The sequence below is a fragment of the Chaetura pelagica genome, unplaced genomic scaffold (genome assembly GCF_000747805.2).
Source record: "Chaetura pelagica isolate M959 unplaced genomic scaffold, ChaPel_1.0 scaffold7, whole genome shotgun sequence".
Taxonomy (NCBI): Eukaryota; Metazoa; Chordata; class Aves; order Apodiformes; family Apodidae; genus Chaetura; species Chaetura pelagica.
This window is the reverse complement of record NW_009953920.1, coordinates 3689512-3712750: the sequence shown is the minus strand read 5'-3', so window position 1 is coordinate 3712750 and position 23239 is coordinate 3689512. Positions and strand designations below refer to the sequence as shown.

The window sequence follows — 23239 nt, the reverse complement described above, 5'->3', positions numbered from 1 at the left end:
AGTCAGCATGGCTTCACCAAGGCTTCAATGACCTAGATAAACTTCTGCAATGACCTGATGTGGCTGGGAGATAAGGGGAGAGCAGTGGCCAGTATGCCAGGCCTTTGGTCAGGTCTGTGACACTGCCTGCTGTACAAGCCTCATAGCCCCTTAAGCTGTTGCTGCAGGGACTGGATGAGCAGACACTGAGGTGGACTGAAAATTGGCTGAATGGCCGGGCCCAAAGAGGTGATGAACGGTGCAGAGCGTAGCTGGAGGCTGGTAACTAGCAGGGTATGCTGGGGGGAGAGAAGAGGAGCAGCATACCAGGTCCAGTCCTGCTCAACATCTTCATAACCTTCATTTCACATTCTTCATTCGTGATTGGGATGATGGGACAGAGTGTAACCCTCAGCAAGTTTTGCCAATGACATAAAGTTGAGGGGGGTGGCTAACAGGCCATGGGGGGGGTGTTATCATCCATCGCAAGCTTGGCAGGCTGGTGAAATAAGACAATAAGAACCCTGGAAAGTCTAGCAAGGGGAAGTTTGAAGTCCTGCAACTGGTGAAGAACAACTCCAGTCACCAGTATACACTGGAAATCAGCCAGCAGAAAGCAGCTTGGCAGAGAAGGACCTAGGAGTCTTGGTGGACACCAAGTTGGACATGAGCCAGCGATATACTCTTGTGGCAAGGAAGGATACTGGTATCCTGGTTTGCATTAGGGAAACTATTGCTAGCAAGTTGAGGGAGGTGATTAAGTGACTGTAGCATTTTCCTAGAAGGAAAGGCTGAGAGAGCTGGGGCAGTTCAATTAGGAGTAGACAAGGCTCAGGGGTGGTACCATCTGTATCTATACATTCCTGAAGGGAGGGTGTAAAGACAACAAAGCCATGCTACTTCCCATGGTGCACAGTGGCAAGAGACCACCAGTACAAAATGAAACATAGGAGGTTCCCTCTTAACATCAGGAAACAGGTTGCCCAGGGAGCTTGTGGCCTCTCTGTCCCTGGATATACAGAAAAGCCATCTAGACATGGTCATGGGCAACTGGCTCTAGGTGGCCTGCATGAGCAGGGAGGTTGTGCAAGATGACCTCCAAAAGAGCCTTCTAACCTCAAACATTATGCAATTCTGTGAAACCACTACAGCCTCGTGTAGTGGAGCACAAAACAATCTCCTGTAACCAAACAGGTTCACGTGCAGAAGCAAAGGAAGTTTATAAGCAGTGTGAACAATGCAGATTTAGGATGGGCTTCTAAACGGAAAACTGGTAATCAAGAATCTAAATATTTCAAAAAGGAGTATGACAGCCTTGTGAAAGTTAATTTGTAACTAAATAGAATAATTTTGAGGGAAAGAACATTGAGATTGTCATGTAACTCCTCAGGCAACTGTTGGGTTTGTCTACTGAAGACTTCATGAAACCAGAATGATTTCTTATCTGCATTTGCATTATAATACATAGATTCCAAGCTTCAAGGCTTGTGTCACTCGACTTTGGTGTTCATGAAGAAGTTTCTTCCACTTTAATATATAATTTGACTTCTGGGGACTTCCTTCCTTACGGAATAGCAATTCCCAACATGCTGAGGAGCAGGATGCAATTGAAATACTGAATTCCCATGTGGGCCTAACTGGTTTATTCTCGCCATGAAAAAGCTTAAGTAAACACTGGGCAATTTTCACTTTAGGTCAAACAGGAGAAAGATCGTCACATCGGATTTGGTTTCCATCTTTCATCATTCTCCTCTGCACTGTAGATGCTGTTTAGTGGACATTATTTGTCTGCTTGGCAGTGCTTGAAAAAATAGCTGGTTACTGCTCTGAACTAAAGCACTGGAGATGCTCTTCAGCTCTCTGGCTCCCTTGTTCTGTCATATTTGATGTCACTAATTAATTGTATCTTGCAAATTCAACATCTGTGGCTGGTTTGATATTAACATAAGTGTATACATTGGTATACACAACTATAGATGTAAAAATACATGTGTACACACTTGTGTATATGTGTGTACAATAAACGCAGTATATAGAGGCATATGTAGAATAGGATATCCACAGGCAACATAACATCAGAACAATGGGCAAGTTATTTTTAGCTGATAACAACTGCTATATGCAGCTATTACCAAGTGTCTGAAGTTAGAGGAGCTGGAATAAAATTACACACAGATGGTGCCCTTAATAGACTTTCATTCCAATGTGAAAAACAATGGGCAAGAACATCAGACAGATGTGCAAGTGAAAAGATGGTTTAAGAAACATGATATATAAAAAAGAATGGGCTAGAGGGAAGGAAATTAATGATTTCTATGGAAGGTTAACTCTTCTTGAGCAAAGGACAACTGAGGATAGAATACCTGGTTGACAATGTTCTTTGAACCATATATACTGGGTCAGGCATGGTGCAGCAGCAAGCCAGGAGTACATCAACCTCATAAGCCTGAAGGCAGCTGCTTTCAGAAAAATCTGATTGTGTTTGTGTTACCAACCTCTCTAGGTATCCTGGAGCCTAGAAACAATGTGACTTCACTCAAGTTTTCTTATGTACTAGAAGGACTACCTCACACACTGGCAAATGCAGTAAGGTATCCACAAATTTGAGAGCAAGTTCCACTACAGGGATCAGAAGAACCTAAACTTTCCTCCTCCAAGTCTGAATCTTTACACACCATTTTCTTGGATTAGTACTTTATTGATGGAGATCCAAAAATTAATGATAATGCATGGATATATTAAAGTCTAACACTAGTTCAAATCTTTAAACAAAGCTTAGCTGTTCCCAAAAGGATCCTGAAATACTAAGTCTCCTAAAACTTTTGTTCTAATTAAAATGTAGCCTTTTTTTGGAGCCCAAACAGATCTACTGCCAATTCATAACTATTAGTATTAACAAAGTTTAGTAACACCCATCTTCCCCCAAACTAAATAAAATGGTTTCTTATAATAAAAGTTATACAGAATAGCTGAATACTGACCTTATTCACAGCTTCCACAAGCGTTCTCATTTCTTTCTCAATGTCACTGACAAATTTTAAATCCTTCCTGCAAGAACAACATTCTGGGTAAATGAGGCAAGAGAGTCTACAATATCTACATATTTTGTAACATTATTTTCAAGAACAAAATTTAAAAACTCAATTGACGAAAGCAAAAGCAGGAGACAGAGCACATTTTTATTTATATACTACGCTATTTATATTTTAAGATTTTAGTATATCATCATTATTACAAAAATAATTACTTTCCCTTCAAGATTTGGAACCCAGCATAAAATTCTGCGACCCAGCTCTACTCTCTGACAATACAATTCCACATTTTCAAATGGATAATGCAGATTTTAAAGTTACCATTTCAGTGTTTTTAAATGACTTGTCATTCAAGCAACTCACCTACTTAGAATACATGATTAGACATAAAAATGCATGGAGTAATGAGAATAGAGTTCTTTTCTAAGACAGAGGAAAAGTACACCGACTTGGGCCTTCAATTCGTTCAGCACAAAAAAATAACAAAAGAAGCAAAAGGCTACTTGCAAGCAAAGTGTTCTTGATATAAAATTTTCTTTTTATTATTTTTTTTTAACTTGCTTGATCATGGTAGGTCAAGTCTTTCACATAAGGAAGAGCTTTACACTCTGTTCTTAAATAAGCAAGTAAACAAATTCTGAAAGTTAGGTTACTATTTGTTAGGGCACCATGAGGAAAAAAACAGGCTACCTGGAGATTTCATATCTCAAAGCTGGTTAGTAGTAAATAACCTTATTGTCTACACCGACACACCACCACTTTGTGAATGCCATCAAAATTTCCTCAGTGACTTTTGTAGATGTTCTACCAAAGTTCTGGATGCTGAAGTGAATGTATCATCAAAAGATCCAGTGGTCTTGAACAAATATGCAAAATGGCAACATGGAGTAGCTAGGCTATCAACATGACTCCACCACTGCTATGATGGACTCAGCCCATCACTGGAAAACTTCTGATGTTTTGTCACAGTGGATAGAGATGGCATGTAGTTATCATAACATCCAGATCTTCAGTGGAGAAAAGTATTACCCCGGGAAAATTACAAAAAAGACTTGGCCTTGTAGAGTTAAAAAGAAGGTCTCTAGACACGTAGGCTATGAAGTACAGAGTCAGTCCATGTGGTATGAGGCTTTGGAAAGGTTATTACAGCAATAATCCCAGGTTCAAACGTAAAACAAAAACAAACAAACAAACAAAACCCCCACAAAAAAAAAAATCCAACCAAAAACACTGTTCCTTTCAGGATGAGCTTAACTCTAGTGAGTAAGAAGGGAAGTACTACATGGAATGCCAGTCATAAACTCCCAAATTTTAAGATGAAGAGATCACAGGAGGTAAGAAACAATTGGAACCAACAATTCAATGAGAGTCCACAAGCTCCTGATGTGCAATACTTAAAAACCTACTGAGGAATCAGCTCGCAAACAGAGTGATATATTAAAAAAAAAAAAAAAAAAAATCAACCCTTCAGGAGCCTGTAAAAACAGAGTTATCAACTGGAAGTCACTAATGAAATCAACCAGGTGCGAGTTCTTTCAGAGATGTGCATAATGTCCCTCAGCTTCAAACAATCCCAAGATAGTAAAGAATTAAGTACTCAAATAGAAAGACAAAACAGAAAGCATACTATGCCAGGGACAGGGCTGGGGTGGGTGGCAGTGGCAGCAGAAATTAACTAAGAGAACAGTATTTCCCTGTAGAAAAAGGTGAGATGGATCGGAGTAGATAAACTGTAGAGAAACTAATTTGATGGGAACATCCCTAGTTCCAATGACTCTCTAAATGAGTAGAAGCAGGACCTTACTCCCTTTTGCTTGTAACATACTAAACAACGGCAGTTGTGACAACCCACATGTGTGTTCAAAGGTGAGGTAAGTTTTGTGGGCATTTTGGACCTCCAGAATCTTTCACAAAGATGAACTTCATGGAAGAACACCTGATGATCTGAGTGAGCCTCAAGCTACAGACTGTTCTGACAGGAACAACAAAGAGGAAGGTGGGACAGACAGAACAATTGTTTTTTTCTTCAGAATCATCAAGAAGATTCTGAGGGAGCATAATTTGCATTGCTGAATCTTCATGGAAATGGTGGACTTCTGTATTCCTTAATTTGGAAGTCTCCTTTAAAATAGGTACCCTTAACAAGCATCTGGATTGCCCTAGAGAGTCCTGGATACATCAGTAAACAGCTGAGGCAATTCAAAAGGAAAATGCAACTTCTGTATTTACATGTTCAGAGTGAAGAATAGTACTTCAGGCTCTTTACTCCTCTGCCACTAAGGCTGACAATGCACACCTAAGACTTTCTTTACAGTATCAAACTTCTCTCTAAGATCACCAGATGAAACAGTAAAGAAAAAAACAGTATCTTTTCAACAGTGCACAGTCTTCTCTCTCCAAATATGTAAGCAAACTTCATCAGACTGCCATGATAAAAGAGGAGAGTGTCAGGTCAACATGCAAGGAATACTCTTTATTCCTAGTTATATAGAGGCATGAACACACACTTCACTGAAGGGCAAAAAAACCCCAACCTATGGTTGCCAAGAAACACTGGCAAGCTCAACTGTTAGCAACAGTCTTGAAAAGCCAAGGGTAACAGAAACTATCCATTAAGATGAGGAAGAAAATCAATCTGCTTTAAATAATTTCACAAGATCAAAAAAAAAAAAACTACTACAGGTTCAGTAGTCTCTTTATGATCCTGATCAGATACCTGGGTGAGAAGGGACAGTAAGAATGGGCTGCTGCTCATTTTCTCACCTGTACTTGCCTCTGGTTCTAGTCTTGCAGTTTCAGGTTGCTAGTTTTAGTGTCTCCTTAGCTTGCTCATTTCCTGTTTAGGGAATTTCATTTGTATTTGTCCTGAGCTGGAATTTGCTTGTATGTTTACAAAATAACCAATCTGCAATTCATACTGCCCTATCAAAACCAAATGGACTGTTTCCATATCTCAGGACTGATGAGTATCTATTATCTGACTGTAGTACTTTCTTTAGTATTTTTAATTCTTTTGGGTTACCCATCTGAGCTTTTACAATAAGTTTTCCAAGTTTTGCCAAGTGTGTTGTTTTGTTGTTTTATTTTAAATAGAATATTGTTATTGTTTACTAGCACAGAAATTATTATTTGCACACAGTTCTTTCAATTAAGCTGTTTATGACTGGCTATGGCCAAATAACCAGGTAACTGCTCACTGTGAACTCCAGTGTTCTAGCCTGCAATAGACACTGAAAAGTAATGTACAGTAACGAAATGAAGTGGTTCTTAGATTAAACACATCTGATCTGACAACGGGTATATTGAAATTCTGCACTGTGGGACGTAAAAGTATTTCTGCACTGTGTCTATAAGCAGTGTACATTAGGTTTCTCCTCACCTCCTTGCATTGCATGTAAGCAAGAGTAGGCTTACTGCCTTTTCAGCTCCTCTCAACCACATTCCTTAATAAGAATGTTCCTCATTGCTTGGCTTTTCACTGTAGTTTTTTCTGTATATTTGCTGCTTTCAACAGATTTTGCTGCCATTCCAAAAAATCTCCTTGTTCTTGCAACACTTGCCAATGTGAGATGTTGCCTCTAGGTGATGGATATTCCAAGCCTGCAGTTTGGCAGTCACGTGCTTGAGAAACTGCTCTCACTGCTCCTTCCTTCAGGCTTCAGTTCTTGTTTAAGAAAGTTACAAAGGTATCCTACCCCTAAATTGTATGCTGCTCCTGTTGCCAGATCAGACATAGGAGTGCTTGCCTCTGCCTTCCTTCTCTACAACAGCATGTGGAGGGTTAACTCTTGGAAGGACTGGCTAAGAAAATGCCTAAGAAGGATCCGTCTCCCTCTGTGTCTTTCTAGACGTAAACATTTGATCCCTGGTCCATACAGCTGCTGTGTGGTCTTGCACAGCCAATGACAAAATAAGAAAATTCTCTTCTCTGTAGCTGAATGTGGCCAGATATTCCAGATGTCCTCCTCTCCTTCTCCAGTAGCCTTAACTCATCAAATAGCAGCCTTGGCACCACCTTTGTCAAACTAACTGTCAATACTTGTGCCAGTCTACCCTCCAACTTCATGTGAATGGGCCAACTTCAGCATCTGCTTGCTCTCTGTGTCTGTTTCTGAAGCGCCTTAGAAATGTCAGTGCTGAAGGGCCCACCCAGTGGATCTGTACCCCCTGATCTGTGCTGGTACAGTCATCTCCATGCTGGAAGTTGGATTCCCCTTGGCAGCAGGATACATCCTCATGTAAAGCTGAATGGTGTAGAGACTTTTCTTCTGATTCCTTTTACACTTCAAGATCAGCATGCAGTACCATTACCATGCTATTCCTGGTGATCCCTTCTCCTGTCACTCTCCTACAAAGGAGAAATATTCTGCTGGCATGCTTCCACTTACTCATCTTCCTGTTACCTGGAGTTGTACTGCATCTTGGAGCCTTAGGGTTCTGTAATTAAAGATTACAGCTCAAAATCAGGAGTTTTCTCACAGCTTTCTCAAATTGTAGATGTGCATATTTTCAGCCCTTGACAATGTCTCAGCTTCACAGGTCAATGGATTGTCTAAATAAAGACAATACCACAGCATCCTACTCACGGGTTTTGGCAGCTGCCTTCTTCTTGAGGCATTGACCCTGAATGCACAGGAAGGCAACTGTCATATTTCTCATCATTTTGAGATCCCATACACAGAAGTATAACTTATATATCCACATACACATATATGTGGAAAACCACAAGCCCTGAACTCTTTCATTACTGGAGTGACCTGCTCAAGCAAGAATAAATGTATCTGTCAAAACTTACACAGAATACTGAGCTACCTGAAAAAATACTGTAACAGTGCAGATCCTGCCATTATGAGGCAAAGTCAGATCTTTTACAAGACAGCTGAGATAAAAAAACACCATCAAGTGCAGTCAAGGAAGTAAGTTCATAAAGCCACAGCTTTGCAAATGGCAGATTGTTGATCATGTAAAGAGAGACGTTAATACAGGGAGAAACCAGATACAAAGACTACATAAATGCAATCCAGTAATTTGATGTGCAAAGTCACTGACTTGAGGAGTAAGAAAAACTATTGCTTTAAGATGTGAATCAGTAAGAATAGCCTGGGTGTATTAACTTACTGTGTGTTAACAATATGAAATGGCTACAAAGGAAATTAAAGTAAAATCACAGAATGACTGATAAATTTTCATAGAGAAGTCTGGAAGCATTAAAGCTACTTTTCAAGGTATGATTGGACCATCTGGAGTACAGTGCATGGTTCCGGTTAGTTTCGTCCATGATAGATGAACATTGCACTATGGGTAGAGAATGGCTGACAGGAAGGTGAGATTGGATTGTACTTTAAAAAAAAGGGAGACTACACACATAACACAAGATATTCAACACAGTAAGAAAGTGAATGTGTGTGCTTTGTTTTCTGAAAGTGACAGAGCAAAACATATTCTATAGACACTTAAGAGAATGTCCTTATAAAACACCACTTTTCAGTATAATGAAAACATTCAGCTCTTATCTTGCAGTAGGCTAACCAGTTGGAAGTAAAGCAGGTGTGACTTGCTCTCAAATTCTGTGTGGCTATTGGTGTAAAATTTTTACTTGTCTCAAAACATCAGCAAATTAAACATAAGATCTTCAAGCATAAAAGATCCTCACATAAATAAGAAATGTACATATCATTAGGATAGTGAAGCAAGAGCAAAACAGATTCAGCTGTTCTAAAAACAGAGCTGGTAAAAACTAATGTCATGCTTACAAACACACAAGAGTAAAATCTTCCTAGATGACACAATTTTAAGTATCTTTTTAAAAACATGTCTGAGTACTCCCTGTGTTTCCAGTTTGGGTAGTATTTGTTAGTGTGATGTTTTTGTTATTACCTTGACTTTCCATTGCATAATTTTCATATGTTGCAGTCTAACACTGGCACGGCCTTAGCTCTACATCAATCAAATGTTTTATTAATTCAATTTATTTATTTTTATAATAAAGGCAGTAAGGCAAAAAGATAAATGAGCTCGGTGGAGAGAAATAATGTCAGGCTATGAGAGCACATTCCATTACTTAGAGATCACTGTTGTCTTTGTCTTTAAAAATTTACAAGGAGCAACTAGATGAAGGATGTTGGTTGTGTATGAAAGCAGTGGAGAGGTGAGAAGTACAGGTACTTTACAGTACTACTGACTCATAGTACAAGTACTTTGGACTACTGATTCGTATTGAGAAGAATGGTGGAAAATTACGTTTCCGTTCTAAATCTGGTCCTGTTACAGAACAGGACAACAAATCAGGCACTTTTTACTTCTCAGGTTCTCATTTTGGAGGCCTTGAGAAGGGCACATCACATCCTTTGCCTCAATTATCATCTATTGTCAAAGCTGGAAAGAATAAAGTCAGGCATTTTTACAAGCGTAAACAGAACTACCCCGCTTCTCCCATCTTGCTCTCAACACTGTTATCCCACGAAACCTATCACCATCAGAACACATACCTCGCATCTTCTTTTAAAAGTTCACTGTACTTTGGTCCAGAAGAACGAATGCTAAAAGGATCTGAAGTATCATCTATTTCAAGAGCCTCAGCAAGACGCCTAAATTTGAGGGTAGAAGAGAAAAAACCCGAAATGTAACAAAACCACAACCAAACAAAATCAAATCCCCCCTCCCTCCCAAACATGTTGTTGTTGAAGAGTAGAGATATGGGTTACAAATACAGATGAACAGCTTGCAAGAGGTACAGTCTGTACATTTGAAACTACACAACTGGGACTTTTCACTAGAATATTCTAGGAACACTTTAGATAACTGAATATAGATCTCTGTAACACAGGAATCATCTCCACATGTATCAGTTTCCTGGGTCATGCAGGAAAGGACTTTTTCCCACAAAGCACTACATTTCTGAACTTGGACTTCTAAAAAAAAAAAAAAAAGCAAGTTCATTGCCTACCTATTCCTCTGAAGAACTAAGCATTCTTCATCACATTGCAACCTGTATTATGAAAGAACAATACAATTAGAATCACTGCTGCTATTAATAAATTTCAAATTGTAGCTTTGTTGGTGTCACACTGTTATCAAAGTCTAAAATAGTAAGAAGAGTGAGGAGATCACCTAGTCCAACTCCCCTGCTAAAGCAGGATTGACAGAGCACATTACTCAGGACTGCATCCAGGTGGGTCTTGAGTATCTCCAGAGAAGGAGATGTGACATGGTAACTTACTCCCATGCATCAGAAAAAATTATTACCCAGAGAAAACAGGAAAGTCAGCTGTGAGTATGGAGGATTATGATGCACCACAAAAACTGGTATTTCAACTGAGCCCAGTACTTCTATTATCAGTACAAATACAAATTTCAGTTTTCTGTCTCATCTTTGAAAGGTATTTCATAAGTTTATTTTAAGGGATTTAAGGATCAAGACTTCTTCAGTTTCACAGTGGCAGTTACAAACTTCTGCCCCTTAGATTTTCTAAGTGCATTGATTCTGTTGATTAAAGTTCCTTGATTTTGAACAAATAATTTCTACAGGGGAAATGGTTCATTCAGTGACATGTATTATATTTGGAGACACACAGCTATAGGATCCACAACTTCTGATGCTTTTATCGAAGGAGGCATAAGAAGGCTAATGTGCTTGCACTCTAAGATCAACTTGGCACTGTTTAGAATAATTTGCTTTAATAATTATTTTCTCCTCCTCTAAAAGAGGCATGTAGACAACTGAGCGAAGCTGCCCTAGGACTGAAAAATTTGTCACCAAAAAACCCTGAAACCCTAATACAGAAACCAAACTAGAAGCATAAAATATCTACAGATAGGACCAGAGAGAGAAACAAAGAAAGGAAATCTCTGCAGAGTTTGCATAAAATATTCTACTATTTTAAATGAATGAAGTAGATTTGTAAGTTACTTTGAAAATCCTGGAGTTTGACAATAAAAAAATTACGATTTTAGCACACAACAAACTGACTGAAATAATCAAATCCACAATTAAGAGACGAGAGATGGTAACAGAAAATTAACTAAAAATTGGGGACTTCAAAGGCAAATTTTGTTGAGGAACTCAAATTTGTCAGAAGGATGTGGAGAAACTTGACAATTCCATTAAGAATTATACTAAAAGTAAAAACATAAGCTATTAAGCTATTCCAATCCTGAGGAACATCAGGAGGAAAAAAAAAAATCACCACATTTAAGACACGTGTTTTTGTAACTTAAAAAACAGATTTGCAGTAACAGCCATCATGAGAACACAGAAGCACCAATCAAATTAAGGTACAAAAGTAAGAAATCTAAAAAGGGAAATAGAAAGATATTATAAATAGTAAGATGATAACTAGTGGAAAATATGCCCCATTAATCATTTAATAATTAATATGCCCTACTTGCTCACAATATCAGCTATTTTCTCAGCTGCCTATGCTTCAGGTACATACAAGGGTTTCAAATATGTTCCTACATGTATATCCTTACCTGGCCTGCTTCATTTCTTTTTTCGTAATAAGCCTACTGATTTCCACTGAATCCCCAAGTTGTAGATCTGTTAATTTAGTGGCTATAGATATAGCAGCTATTCTGAAAAAGAAGAGTGTTAGATTTAATTTGAGGCAACACATAAACCTTTGAAAAGGTGTAGAGAGCAGCAGATTTAAAGAAGTATGACAGACTGATGATTTCCTCATCAGATTACAGAATGGGACTCTAGCTCCACATCACCTAGTTTTAGGAGTCTAATCTAGCTACATAAATTAAGAGGTTGCTCTCTCATCTCCCTCAAGCAGCTAGAAGCAAGACTAACAAATGGACCTGCTTCTTCAGGGAATTTTTCAAAGCATCAAATTTAAGCAAGCCTAAATTACACAACGCATACTCCTTCTTCTCAACTGTTTAATATTCAACCTACAGCTGACCATATAGCTTTAAATGTCTTTTTACTTTATTGTGATTCATCCTTAACTGCATGCAACCCCTGTGAAGTGAATTTATAAAGTACTTAGACATTTTCTTATAAAACATGAATGATACAAGCTATAAGGAAAGAGTAAAATGCCTACTGAGGCAGTTAAAATTCTAAAGAGATTCCTCATAACTCCCTTCAATAACGAGCCTTCCCAGTCTGATTTTCTTCCTAAAATTTCTGACCAAAATATAAAACAAGTTTTAAGTGAAATAACCCACACCATTCTCAAGCAAAATCCTGAAAATGGAACATTCTATCCTCTGAACCATCCTTCTGTTAAATTCAGATAAAAGGATTTTAGTCTCTACACATTTTTCATCACATCCAGGGAACTTATCATCCAGCAGGAAGGAGGATGATCATAATACATAAAAGCAAAAACCACTGAAAGGCACCATCATCTTCATATTTATCAGGTGGTGACAAAGTCTAGGTAATGGGCCATTAGAGTATACGACATCATTGTTTGTATCACGTGAATAGATACAGCAGCACACTCCCCTTTCCTATTCCCTTGGACTTTCTCTCACCCACATTCACTGACAAAGCTCAAAACTGTTTAATCACTCCTGCAACATTGTGGAGAAAACTTGGATACCCTATTAACTTGCTGACCTTCCCACAGTAGTACTAAAAGAGTTACTTAGTTTGGTTTGTTGTTTTTTTTCTTAACAAACCCCATTTTCTCTAAAAAAGAAAAAAATATCACCACATCTGGGGTGATATCTTGCCCTCAACTTAGTATTGTCTATAATTGTTCTTAACTGTTCCTGATGAGCATGTTTTTCTCCTTGTTTTCATTAGGTAGTATCAAGCACCTATTAATTAGGTGCAAAGCCATCTTCTGTCAGAATTTGAATCTGGACAGTGTTCAGTAGGAACAAATCAGCATATCCTAAGCTGGACTAGTATCAGGCCCTCAAACACCAGTTCCAGTAACAGAAACTTAGACAGCAACTCACACATGGACTGCTACATGTTATCACCTACATTCGGAAGCCTGAATCTGGACCTGCCCAATGAAGTGTGTATCTAATTGCTGTATCCGTGTGGGTAGGAGAGAGTTCCATAGATTGGAAATTCAAGCTGTGAATTAAATGTATTTAGTCAAGCCTGAAATTTAATCCAATTACAAAGTAGTAAGTCCAGTACAGAATTAAAATACTTAATATAGCACAAACCTTTGATAAGTATTAGATGCTTCTGAGCAAATCATACTCTCCTTTCTTCTTCCACATTCACATTGAAGATCAACCTGTTGTACCACACAAGACAGCAGCTGTTTAAAACTCCTCTCTTTTTATGGCCGTGGAGGGGTGTGAAGGAGGCAAATTTATTCCTTTAAAAAGTCCAATTTTAGTGGAATAATGGCTAATTAAAAGTGACTAATAGTTTTACAAAAAAATTTCAATATTGTAAGTCTACAGAAAAAAATGTCATGCTATGAATATACATATATGTCATTTTTTGTCATAACTGTTATTGGCTGATCATTAAAATATTTCTCGGGGTATCCAACCTTTGCATTGCAGGACGTTGTTGGGCAGGGTGAAGACGGATGACAGGGAGCCATACAGGGATGATTACAATAGAGCCTTGGAACAGTACATGGCTGTTTACACTCTTCATCTATAAGACATTCTCCTTTATGACAGATTCTTTTACATTTGTGCATTCCGCATTTTAACATTTGATTGCAGCGAAGTCCACAGGAAATGTCAGTGAGATGACAAGGAATATTACTTCTCAGCTGGAAGAGGGGAGGAAAAAAATGACAACTAAAAATGAAAAATTATAAATGCAAAACTCAAAGTACTTTCACTGTTCACATCTTCATTCAGCTAGAACTGTAATACTAAAATATCTTAGGAGAAAGAGTGACTTTTTCTTTATATTATAGCCCAATACAGAATTGGTCATACTTCTCTAATTTAATCACACTAAACTCAAGCTCCAGCAACATATTCCATTCCAAAGAGGCCGTTAAAATCTAAGCCTACAGTCTTAGAACAGTATTTAGCACTAAAAAATATTAAGTGTCCAGACTTACTTCATGCTTGCCCATACACCATTTCTGAGTGAGATAAGTACAGGGTGGACATTTCTCCTCACTATGACATGAATGGTACACTGTAGTCACAGAAATATAAAAGCAAGAACACCTTTATTAGCTTACTTCAGTAATATGCATTAAAGGAAACTGTAAAGACTAATAAACATGAGTTCACGTCTCAGAATTATACATGGGAAGTATGATGCTTCAGTCAAGGACAATCTGTTCTTTCAAGTACTCTAAAATTATTATGGCAGGTTTTTAGGTGAATATTCTTGCATATTTTCTAAATAATAAAAACTTATTATATCTTTTGGACCTGTACTGTATTTTTTTTTTTGTGATTGTTCGTGAATGTATAAACTAACTGTTCACTAATTATTCTACTGTTTCAACAGAGCACTTAATCTTTGGAATACAGCATTTAATGTGTTGTTACTATTAATATCAATCACAAAAAAGTCCAATTGTTTTACCAGTCAGAAGTACCACTACTAGTATTTATGGCAAGTTTTCAGTTGGCTGGCTTTTAAGTGTAGACTTTTGGAAACATTCACAGCTACCAAAAAAGCACCTAATAAAAAAGTAAATATATTTACAAACAGACTTGTGTACACTTTTCTACATTTTCATTAAAAACAAAACAAAAGACCCAAGCAAAACTGAATGGCCTGACTTACCTGGATGATCACAGTCATGTGGCCTGGTGCATGTTTTTTTACACTCTGGTGGCTGAGTGCCACAGGGTACAGGGGGGTAAATTACAGATTCACCACAATAACAAGTTAACTCATCAAAACCTGAAAAAACGCAACAAAATATATCCTAATGGTTACATGTATTTAAAGAAAAATCTTTAAATAATATGCAGATGTTCTATTCTAGCTTTGTTTTCCTTGTTATTAAGCACAACTGTAGTGAATTTACTAGCTTTTGTGGCTCAATCAAGAAAACTGGACTTACGATCACTTAATGAGAAGTTACACTTGCTTTCAGAGAGATTGAGAAAAAAACCTGCTATCGCATATGAAGATGTTCTAGATCAACTATAGGTTAGACTAGCAGAAGGAAGCAGAAGCACTCTTCTGTCTGCTTCAGGCCAAAATCAGAAAATCTAGTATTATCTACCTATTATAATGGTGCAAAAAAACCAACATATGGTGTCCTACATCAAAGGTAAAAAGCTGTAAAAAACTAGTATATTCAACTGGCATAGCTTTTAATATAGTACATATATACTGTTGGCTGTCAATCTACCTCTAGTAATTCAGCACTAATTTTCACCATCCAGAACATGACCAGAAAGCCTAAGACACATAAAACTGATATCACTGTATCTTTAGATGGTCCTGCCCAGAGAAAAATCATCGGTGCACCAAGTTGGGAGAGTCTGAGTTTTAAGTAGCTATACAAATTCTGCTACATACTTCAATATCTTTAACAGTTATTACACTGTTAAACACCAGTTTCCTTAACTTAGAAATTATCTTTCTAAATTGCCTTTTTTTCCTTGCAATCAAAATAATTTCAAACTATTTCAGTGATTGCTGGATCGACATATATAACTGAATATACTTCACTGTGATTCAATTTTAAATATTAAAATCCAACACTTAGAAAACTCATCCAAAACTATTCAATTTTCTCTTTCATGAAAAAACATACAATCAACGTCAACTTCCTATTCTTCAGGTTCTGGTCAATTTGGGTAACATTCTCCATCCAACTCTGACCAGCTAAGTGGATAAATTTCTACAGTACTCATGTACTCTTGCCTGTAACTCACTTGTTTGCCAGCATGTTTGACAACTGCCTCGATGACAAGGTTCTTCACATCTGTGAAGCCCACAGTTGAGCTTACGACCACAAACCAAAGAACACTTATGTTCTGTGTCCTAGAGGAAGGCAAAGAAGAAAAGAAGAATTAAACTATAAAACCCATTGGTTTCTTTTTCTCAGTGAGGTCATAGTCTACTAATTAACAAAACTGCACCATGCAAAAAATAGCTTAGGCCTGATCTATAGAGTTTTTCCATCACTGTATGGAAACACAATTTGTAAAGCATATTCTGCTAGGACCTCTGTTGCAGATACTGCTACATCATAGCTTAGGCTTTTTGTATTAAGTAATACCCTTCCCCTGTCCATTCTCCCTGAAATTACTGCATTGACAAAAAGCACGTTTAGACTCATTGAATTGCATTTAGGCTGGAACATGGTTTCACATTTATAATGTACACATAAACTTTCTGAGCATGACCAATGCTGCAAATATAAACCAAAGATGCAGAAAAAGGGGAAGATAGAAAAATATTTTAATATCACAACCAAAACCAAACGCACATCACAATGAACAATTTTATAAAATCACAGGTAAACTTACCACACAGCAAACTTCATTACACTTGTGTCGTCCACATGATCTTTTCTTGTTGCATCGCTTGTCGCACATGAATGTAATAGCAGCTATTAAAAAAAAACCAGCAAAACCCAGTAATAACTAATGTCTTTGCTTGTGCTGAGAACAAAACTTGCAATCACAATATTTTGCTAAGGCTGTTGTAGAGCACGGTCCACAAGAGATGAATACAGTGTAAGTCAGCAAGCAAAGCTTTATGTTACCTGCTCTTTCACATTCATTCTCTATGTAAACACTTGGCTTCCTTTACACAAACTCTTGTTCAAAAAGATTTTGGAAAGCAGAATACTTGAAATCAATTTACTTCACATTAGTTTTTACACTACAAACTCTCCACAATAGAACGCAGAAAACAAGTTATCCTTTTACACTGGAGTACCACATACACCCAATTTAAGACTGCTGAAATTGGTAAACCAGTTGAAGTCAGCTAAATACATTTACTGCTGATATGTTCATGAAACTAGTCCTAACAAAGAACATCCTTATGACTATCCACAGGTAACTAAAACAATCACTTGTGGATTCTGAAAAGCAATGTCTTCATAGACGAAAGCTCAAAATTTGGAATTATGCATATTATGCCTCATGTATCTTGCAAACAACATCTCCATATGACAGGGGTTCATCAAGTAAACGTTTCACTAAGGTGAATTCTGAGATGCTATGTTCACAATATCAAGAACTGTCAAAGGGGAACTACCTGCCAAGCTCAGACGAAAAGACATCAGCATACAACTATAAAGCAGAACCAAGGCTTGACTTTCCCCAGGAACCTGGGACAAGAGCAAAGCAAAAGCATTGCTTTGCATCTGAGCTGTGCAAGTTGACCCAAAGATATGCAGGATGCTGGTGGGGACAACCTACTGAATATGGTAGGTAGTATAAGAAACTGTTAACCTTGAAACAGACAGCTTGTCTGGAATCTTTTATATCGAATGCTGAAGGAGTCTTTCCTCATATAAAAGATGGATAGTAATGAAAGGGTTTACTTCAAACCTCTTCCCAAAAGTAGCAGCATCTCAAGAAATTACCAACTTGGCGCAGAAGTATAGATAAAAGAAAGTACTGATCAGATGTTTGCCAACTTTGTCAATCAAACCCAAAATTAATGAGCTGTGTATCTTATTTAAAACAATTTCACCCTATATATATGTAACACAAAAGTGTACCTTTATTTCTAAGAAGAGCGCATGGGACTTCCTAGGAAACAAACAGGAAGCCATTAGGTTAAAACAGATGAAACAACTGAAACTTACTTATCTAGAAAACACCTACTCACATGATACAGAAAGATGCAGCACTCTTTTTTCATGTGTGTAATGCTTTTGTATACAAAAGTGGAACAAAAGCTGGAAAAAAACCTCAAATCTTCTATCACAATACTTTTTCCTTAGAGATTCCATAACAATTAAAAAAAAATAATCAAGTAGCTTTGTATTCCCCACTTAATTCAGAAGGTCATGATGTGAAGTGACAGAAACAGGTTTGCCCTAAAAAGCCAGAAACTTGCACAGAGGAAACCAAAATTACTCTTCCAGAAGATACTGACAGAGTGCATACATTTGTGCTTTGACCAACTTTTGCAAAAATTCACGTCTGACTTGATTAAAAACACTCTACAACAAATCTGCAAGCTATTACTATAAAGTTTTAGTTAGTTTTTTATGTTAGGCTACATTTCTACTCTCTGTTTACATTACTTTTGGTAAACCCACATTTCTTTGTTTTATATAAATACTGCAGGATAACATAAGACTTCATAGCCATTTAAAACAAACAGAATTCTGTGTAAACTCTGCACAAATACTTCATAAATTGCCTTCACAGTAATTAGCCTATGCTAGCACTTCACAGTATACTCTAGTTAGCACCTATCAGTTATTATACAATGGAGGTTCTCGCAACTAAGGAGCAGAACACCTCTTAAACTTCTTAGCTGTCTTTTCCTCAACTACTTCAGCTCCTTTTTCTCCACAGCTGTAAAAAACAAAGACCACCTGTTTCCATGCTCAAGCTTGATATACTCACCTTTTTTTTAAAGCCACACCTACAATAAATATTTGATGTGTGAGAACATGGTCTACAGTCTCCTTCGTGGCAAAGGCTTTCACACGTATGAATGAACTCTAGCAAAATGAAAAAGAAAGATTAACAATTGACAGAAGAATAAAATCCATTATTTGGAACTTCCTATTTTTAAGGAGCTTTGCTGGTCAAAGAAACTAAGCTTATGTGCAATTAGGTTTCCAAACAAATTAACTATTTTGAGTTAAATGATCATAAAATGTTGCCATTGTCTTCACCTTTTGATATCAAATCTCTAGAGTTTCAGGTCTACAATTAACAATGAAAATCCATATATGTTAAATATTTTTTACATTAACGTGCAGAAAAAAAAAATTGTGTGATACCATCTTCCAGGAGTTTTACAGTTTTTTTTTTCTTCCTTTTCAACCCAAAAAAATGACTTAGTATGCACACCTTCATATTTCACTTACTAGGTTAACTGAAATTTAACTACAAGCTAAATAACTAATTTCCTTTCTACTTGTTATACTTGACCTCACAGAATGGATCAGCCATTAATAAGAAACCCTCATCTTCACAGTATCTGTCTCTCTCCCCTCTGAAGTCTAACAAATCACAAACATGTGGTCTGTAAAACTGGAGTTTCACACAATCTCACAGGGCTTTTAAAAGACATCAATACATACCGCTCTGTAAATTCCTACAGCTCTATTCCTCTACAAATCTATTTCCTGATTTTAAGGTATTGTCATGGACAAACAGCTAGACTGCTAGCTCTGCTGGGGATTTTACACCCAGCTTGGTTAAAACCCACAATCACTTATCAAATATTTATTTCTTAAAATGAAACCATTAAAGACTTTTTTTTTTTTTTTTTTTAACACTGAGACCACTTGGATACTCTGATGCAGAAAGTTCTAATTACCAGAGCTACCACAAGAAAGTGGTTTGCCACAGGTTTTTCCACACGATGGAATAGGGTCTGTGCATATTTTACGTTCCACACATCCTAGTTCCAGTAACTTGCTGAGAGGAGTCTGACCACAGGGACAGCGATACACTACTTGTGGAAGTCGTGGACAGAGCTGACAAGGTTGAGGATGGCATATTTGTGTACAGTTGTGCCTCCCACAATTTAATTTTCTGGACAAAAACAAAGACATAAAAGCCAAAATCAAATTAAAAAGGGGAATTATCTAAGAGTATCATGATCACTGAATGTGAATAAAATGACATTTTTCTTTTCAAAAGCCTAAATTATAGTGACCTTACTTGCCACATATATTTTGACATGAGAAACTCCCAAATCCATCAAAGAATTCTTCCTTTGTCCCACACAGCACTTCTTTGAAGTTGCTTCCACAGTAACACACTGAAAAACAGTCATATTCCACAGAAAACAACACAAGAGAATGTCAGTGACAGAACACCTCCAGCAGTACAGTAAATTAAAAAGGTAAAATGTGAAAAACTGTTACAGTCAGTTTTTAGAAGTATAAAGTATAATGCTCTTCTTCATATTAATTTCAGCAATAGAGATTTCTCAGTCCTACAGAAGCTGGAATTCCTATTTTATTTGTTTGGATAAGGACATAAAAACTAAGGGGAAGTACTATCTGCACAAAAAGCTTACTGTATCATTATAATTAAGAAGTTAATTATTACCACAAAAGTTGAGAAAACCAACTTGCAGGTTTCTATATAAAGTGCTCAACAAAAATGTATTTGTATACTGGCACAAAGACAACTTAATTTCCATTCAAGACCAAGTTTAGAAAATGTTAACAGAAACCATGAGTAGCTTGTTGAAATGTGCTTTCCTGCACCTCTTCCTATTCTTCTCCTATGTACTGTTTAATCAAGTCTAAGAATTACAGTAAAAGATTAAGTAGGATCATAGGACAATTCAGGTGAGAAGGCCCCTCAGGGAATCAGCTATTCCAAGCCCTTACTTAAAGCACAGTCAGCAGTGAGATCAGACCACATTACTCAGTTTTACGTTCAGTTGAGTCTTGAAAGTCTTTAAGTTCCCAAGAAAATAGTGCTTCCTTACAGCTAGTTACAACATTTCAACTTAGGCTCATTGTCTCTCATCCTCTCCCCATACAGCCTGTCTCTGACTCCTTGATTACCTTCTACTCACTATTGAAAGGCCACTACTCACCCTTCTGAAGCTAAAAAGGTCCAGTACCACCAGCCTGTCCTAATAAGGCACATGCTCCAACAGCCTAATCATCTTGACAGGATTCTTTCCAGTAATTTTTATATTCTTGTTTAAATACAAAGTGATGTTGAAGTATTTTTCATTTTTTAAATATTCTAGTAATAGACACTGGTTTTGTTAAGTAAAAATAAAGCACTTTCCTCTTTGTACTCTTTTTTTTTTTTTCACACTCTTGTTATTGTAGATTGAGTGGACATACATAAGGCATTCCAATACTTACCTTGCTGTACTGTTAGCTGGCAAGGTGAACATTTTCCTGCATGGCACACTTGAGTACAGCTGTGCTTACCACAGTTTAAAGTATTTCCACAAACATTAGAACAATGAATTTTTGTTGACTGTCCACAGCGCACTGAATGACTGTAGAGAAATAATACCATAGTCAGTTTCCTTAATATCTATAGAACATTTATTAAAAAAAGCTTTTTCAGTTAAACGCCAAGTCTTTGAAAGGGAGCATAACTTAATAATGAAAGAATTTTCAGGATATAACTCTCCTATTTTACTCTCGCTTGCCCTGTCCCACACCCATGAAGTGGCACACTTACCACAGTAATGAGTCTACAGACATTTCTCTCAATAAAAAGGGAAAATACACTATAAGCTGACCCTAGTAAAGGATTATTCATCATGCCAGAAGAGCAAATATTACAGACATCTTTCTGAAGACTTAAAACAATCCTAAGTCTACTGAACACAATGAAGACAAGGATGTGGGCCTTAATAAAGAGTCAGTAGTCTAGGAAAACAGTTGCGTTTTTTAATTAGATCATTTAACAATGGGACAAAACAATAAGTTATTCTCTTTATCCAATCTGGCTGACCCCATGCAATGGTTGTAAAATGCACATTTGAAACAGTAACTTTAAAGCATTTAAGTCATGGGTGTGATACCATACATCTTGGATGCTAATATAGTACATATGAAAAAATGCTATTTGATAGCAAATTTTACATATTAAATGCTGAACAAAAAAAAAAATCAGAAATCTGGTGAAAGCAGCTGACACCTGGGAAAGAAACGATAAATCAAAGTTGGTTGCATCTATTAAACTTTTAAATGCAAAGACTAGCTAGAACTAAAAAAAAAAAAAAGTAGGTGACCTTAGTAGTAGAGTAGAATTCAGTAATCTACAACAAAGCCATTTTTCTACTGAAGGCAGAATGCTTTCAACTACAAATACTGCCACAGAAATAGATGTACCTTCTTTTGAAAAGTTAGTATCACTTAATATTGCATTAAAACTTTCAGAAATAATTGTAAAAGTCTGAAAATCTTTTTTCTAGCGTAAGAATACGAACACTAAAACTGAGGTTTGTTTCGGTTCTGGAAATGAGCACAGGCATACATTTTATTACACAAAATCAGTTCTAAGAAGCTAGAACAGGGACTCTAAAACACTCAAAACAACTGAACAGACTCTTCTCAGTGGTGTCCTATGACAGGACAAGGGGCAATCAACACAAACTTGAACACAGGAAGTTACATCTCACCATGGGGAAAAACCTCTTTACTTGGAGAGCGAGCACTGGAACAGGCTGCCCAGAGAGGTTCTGGAGTCTCCTTCTCTGGAGATATTTAAAACCTGTCTGGGTACAATCCTATGACACCTGCTCTAGGTGAACCTGGTTTAGCAGGGGGTTGGACTAAATGATCTCCAGAGGTCCCCCCCAACCCCTACCATTCTGTGATTCTGCAAATACAAGAGACCACAGATAGTACAGTTGGCAATGACACTATATGCATCAAACATGCAAGGAAAAGATAGGCTTCAATTCTGAAATATACTACAGACATCTCTCTTGCTAGTGGCACAGCTTCCTAGAAATATACATGTTACTTTTGAAATTATTATTTCTTGAATGAAGTAACTCTACATTACATTTCATTTAGACAGAAAAAGGTGTGAAACCTTTTCTACTTCTCTCTCCGTGTCTTCTACAAAATAAAATAAATACTAGAATAGGATTTCAAAGTTAAACCAACTCACAGACTGCTTGTCATGTCATCTACGTGTACCATAAATTTATTAATAGCACAGTTATTTTTATTTTAATATTTTCTTAAGAGCAACTGCATTTTTTAAAAATAGAAAATTACCCAAATTATTTCAGAGCACAAATAAAGTTATACAGCTCAGAATAAACTATGTTCTGTAAGCTTTAAATAAACAATAAGAATGAAAAACAACTAACTATCCTTATATGAACTTTGATTTGTATAACAGAAGCATTCTCACCTTGTTTGTCCGCATTCACACATTTTTGTTACAAAGGCTGGGCATGAAGGGCAAGGTCCTGGATGACACAGGCTTAAAAATAAGTCAGAAAAGCAAACAAAATTGTAAAGTTAACTTTAACTTTACTATACTCCCAGAGAAACAATCCACCATGACCCAATCTGCAACACATTATCAGAATATTATACAAGCCACCTACACTCCTGCAGGGTATGAAAGTATTAATAACACATTAAAAAACCCTCTAGATTATTAGTTGCATCAGTCTCAAATGCCATTGAGGGAAAACTTCAGTATTCCTG

General features: G+C 37.0%; 1 protein-coding gene across 1 annotated transcript in view; it reads right to left on the bottom strand.

The window, feature by feature from the left end:
- Positions 1-23239, bottom strand: part of NFX1 (nuclear transcription factor, X-box binding 1) — a 59220-nt gene that overhangs the window by 11197 nt on the left and 24784 nt on the right. Inside the window, exons 6-21 of the mRNA XM_010001552.1 lie at positions 22938-23009; positions 20918-21057; positions 19746-19845; positions 19399-19616; positions 18474-18571; positions 17615-17645; positions 16407-16489; positions 15810-15918; positions 14704-14823; positions 14021-14100; positions 13490-13720; positions 13152-13225; positions 11484-11585; positions 9958-9999; positions 9500-9598; positions 2961-3027 (exon numbers count right to left, since the gene is read on the bottom strand). Coding sequence (XP_009999854.1) covers positions 2961-3027; positions 9500-9598; positions 9958-9999; positions 11484-11585; positions 13152-13225; positions 13490-13720; positions 14021-14100; positions 14704-14823; positions 15810-15918; positions 16407-16489; positions 17615-17645; positions 18474-18571; positions 19399-19616; positions 19746-19845; positions 20918-21057; positions 22938-23009 — 1666 coding nt within the window. The remainder of the gene's footprint in view (positions 1-2960; positions 3028-9499; positions 9599-9957; positions 10000-11483; positions 11586-13151; positions 13226-13489; positions 13721-14020; positions 14101-14703; positions 14824-15809; positions 15919-16406; positions 16490-17614; positions 17646-18473; positions 18572-19398; positions 19617-19745; positions 19846-20917; positions 21058-22937; positions 23010-23239) is intronic.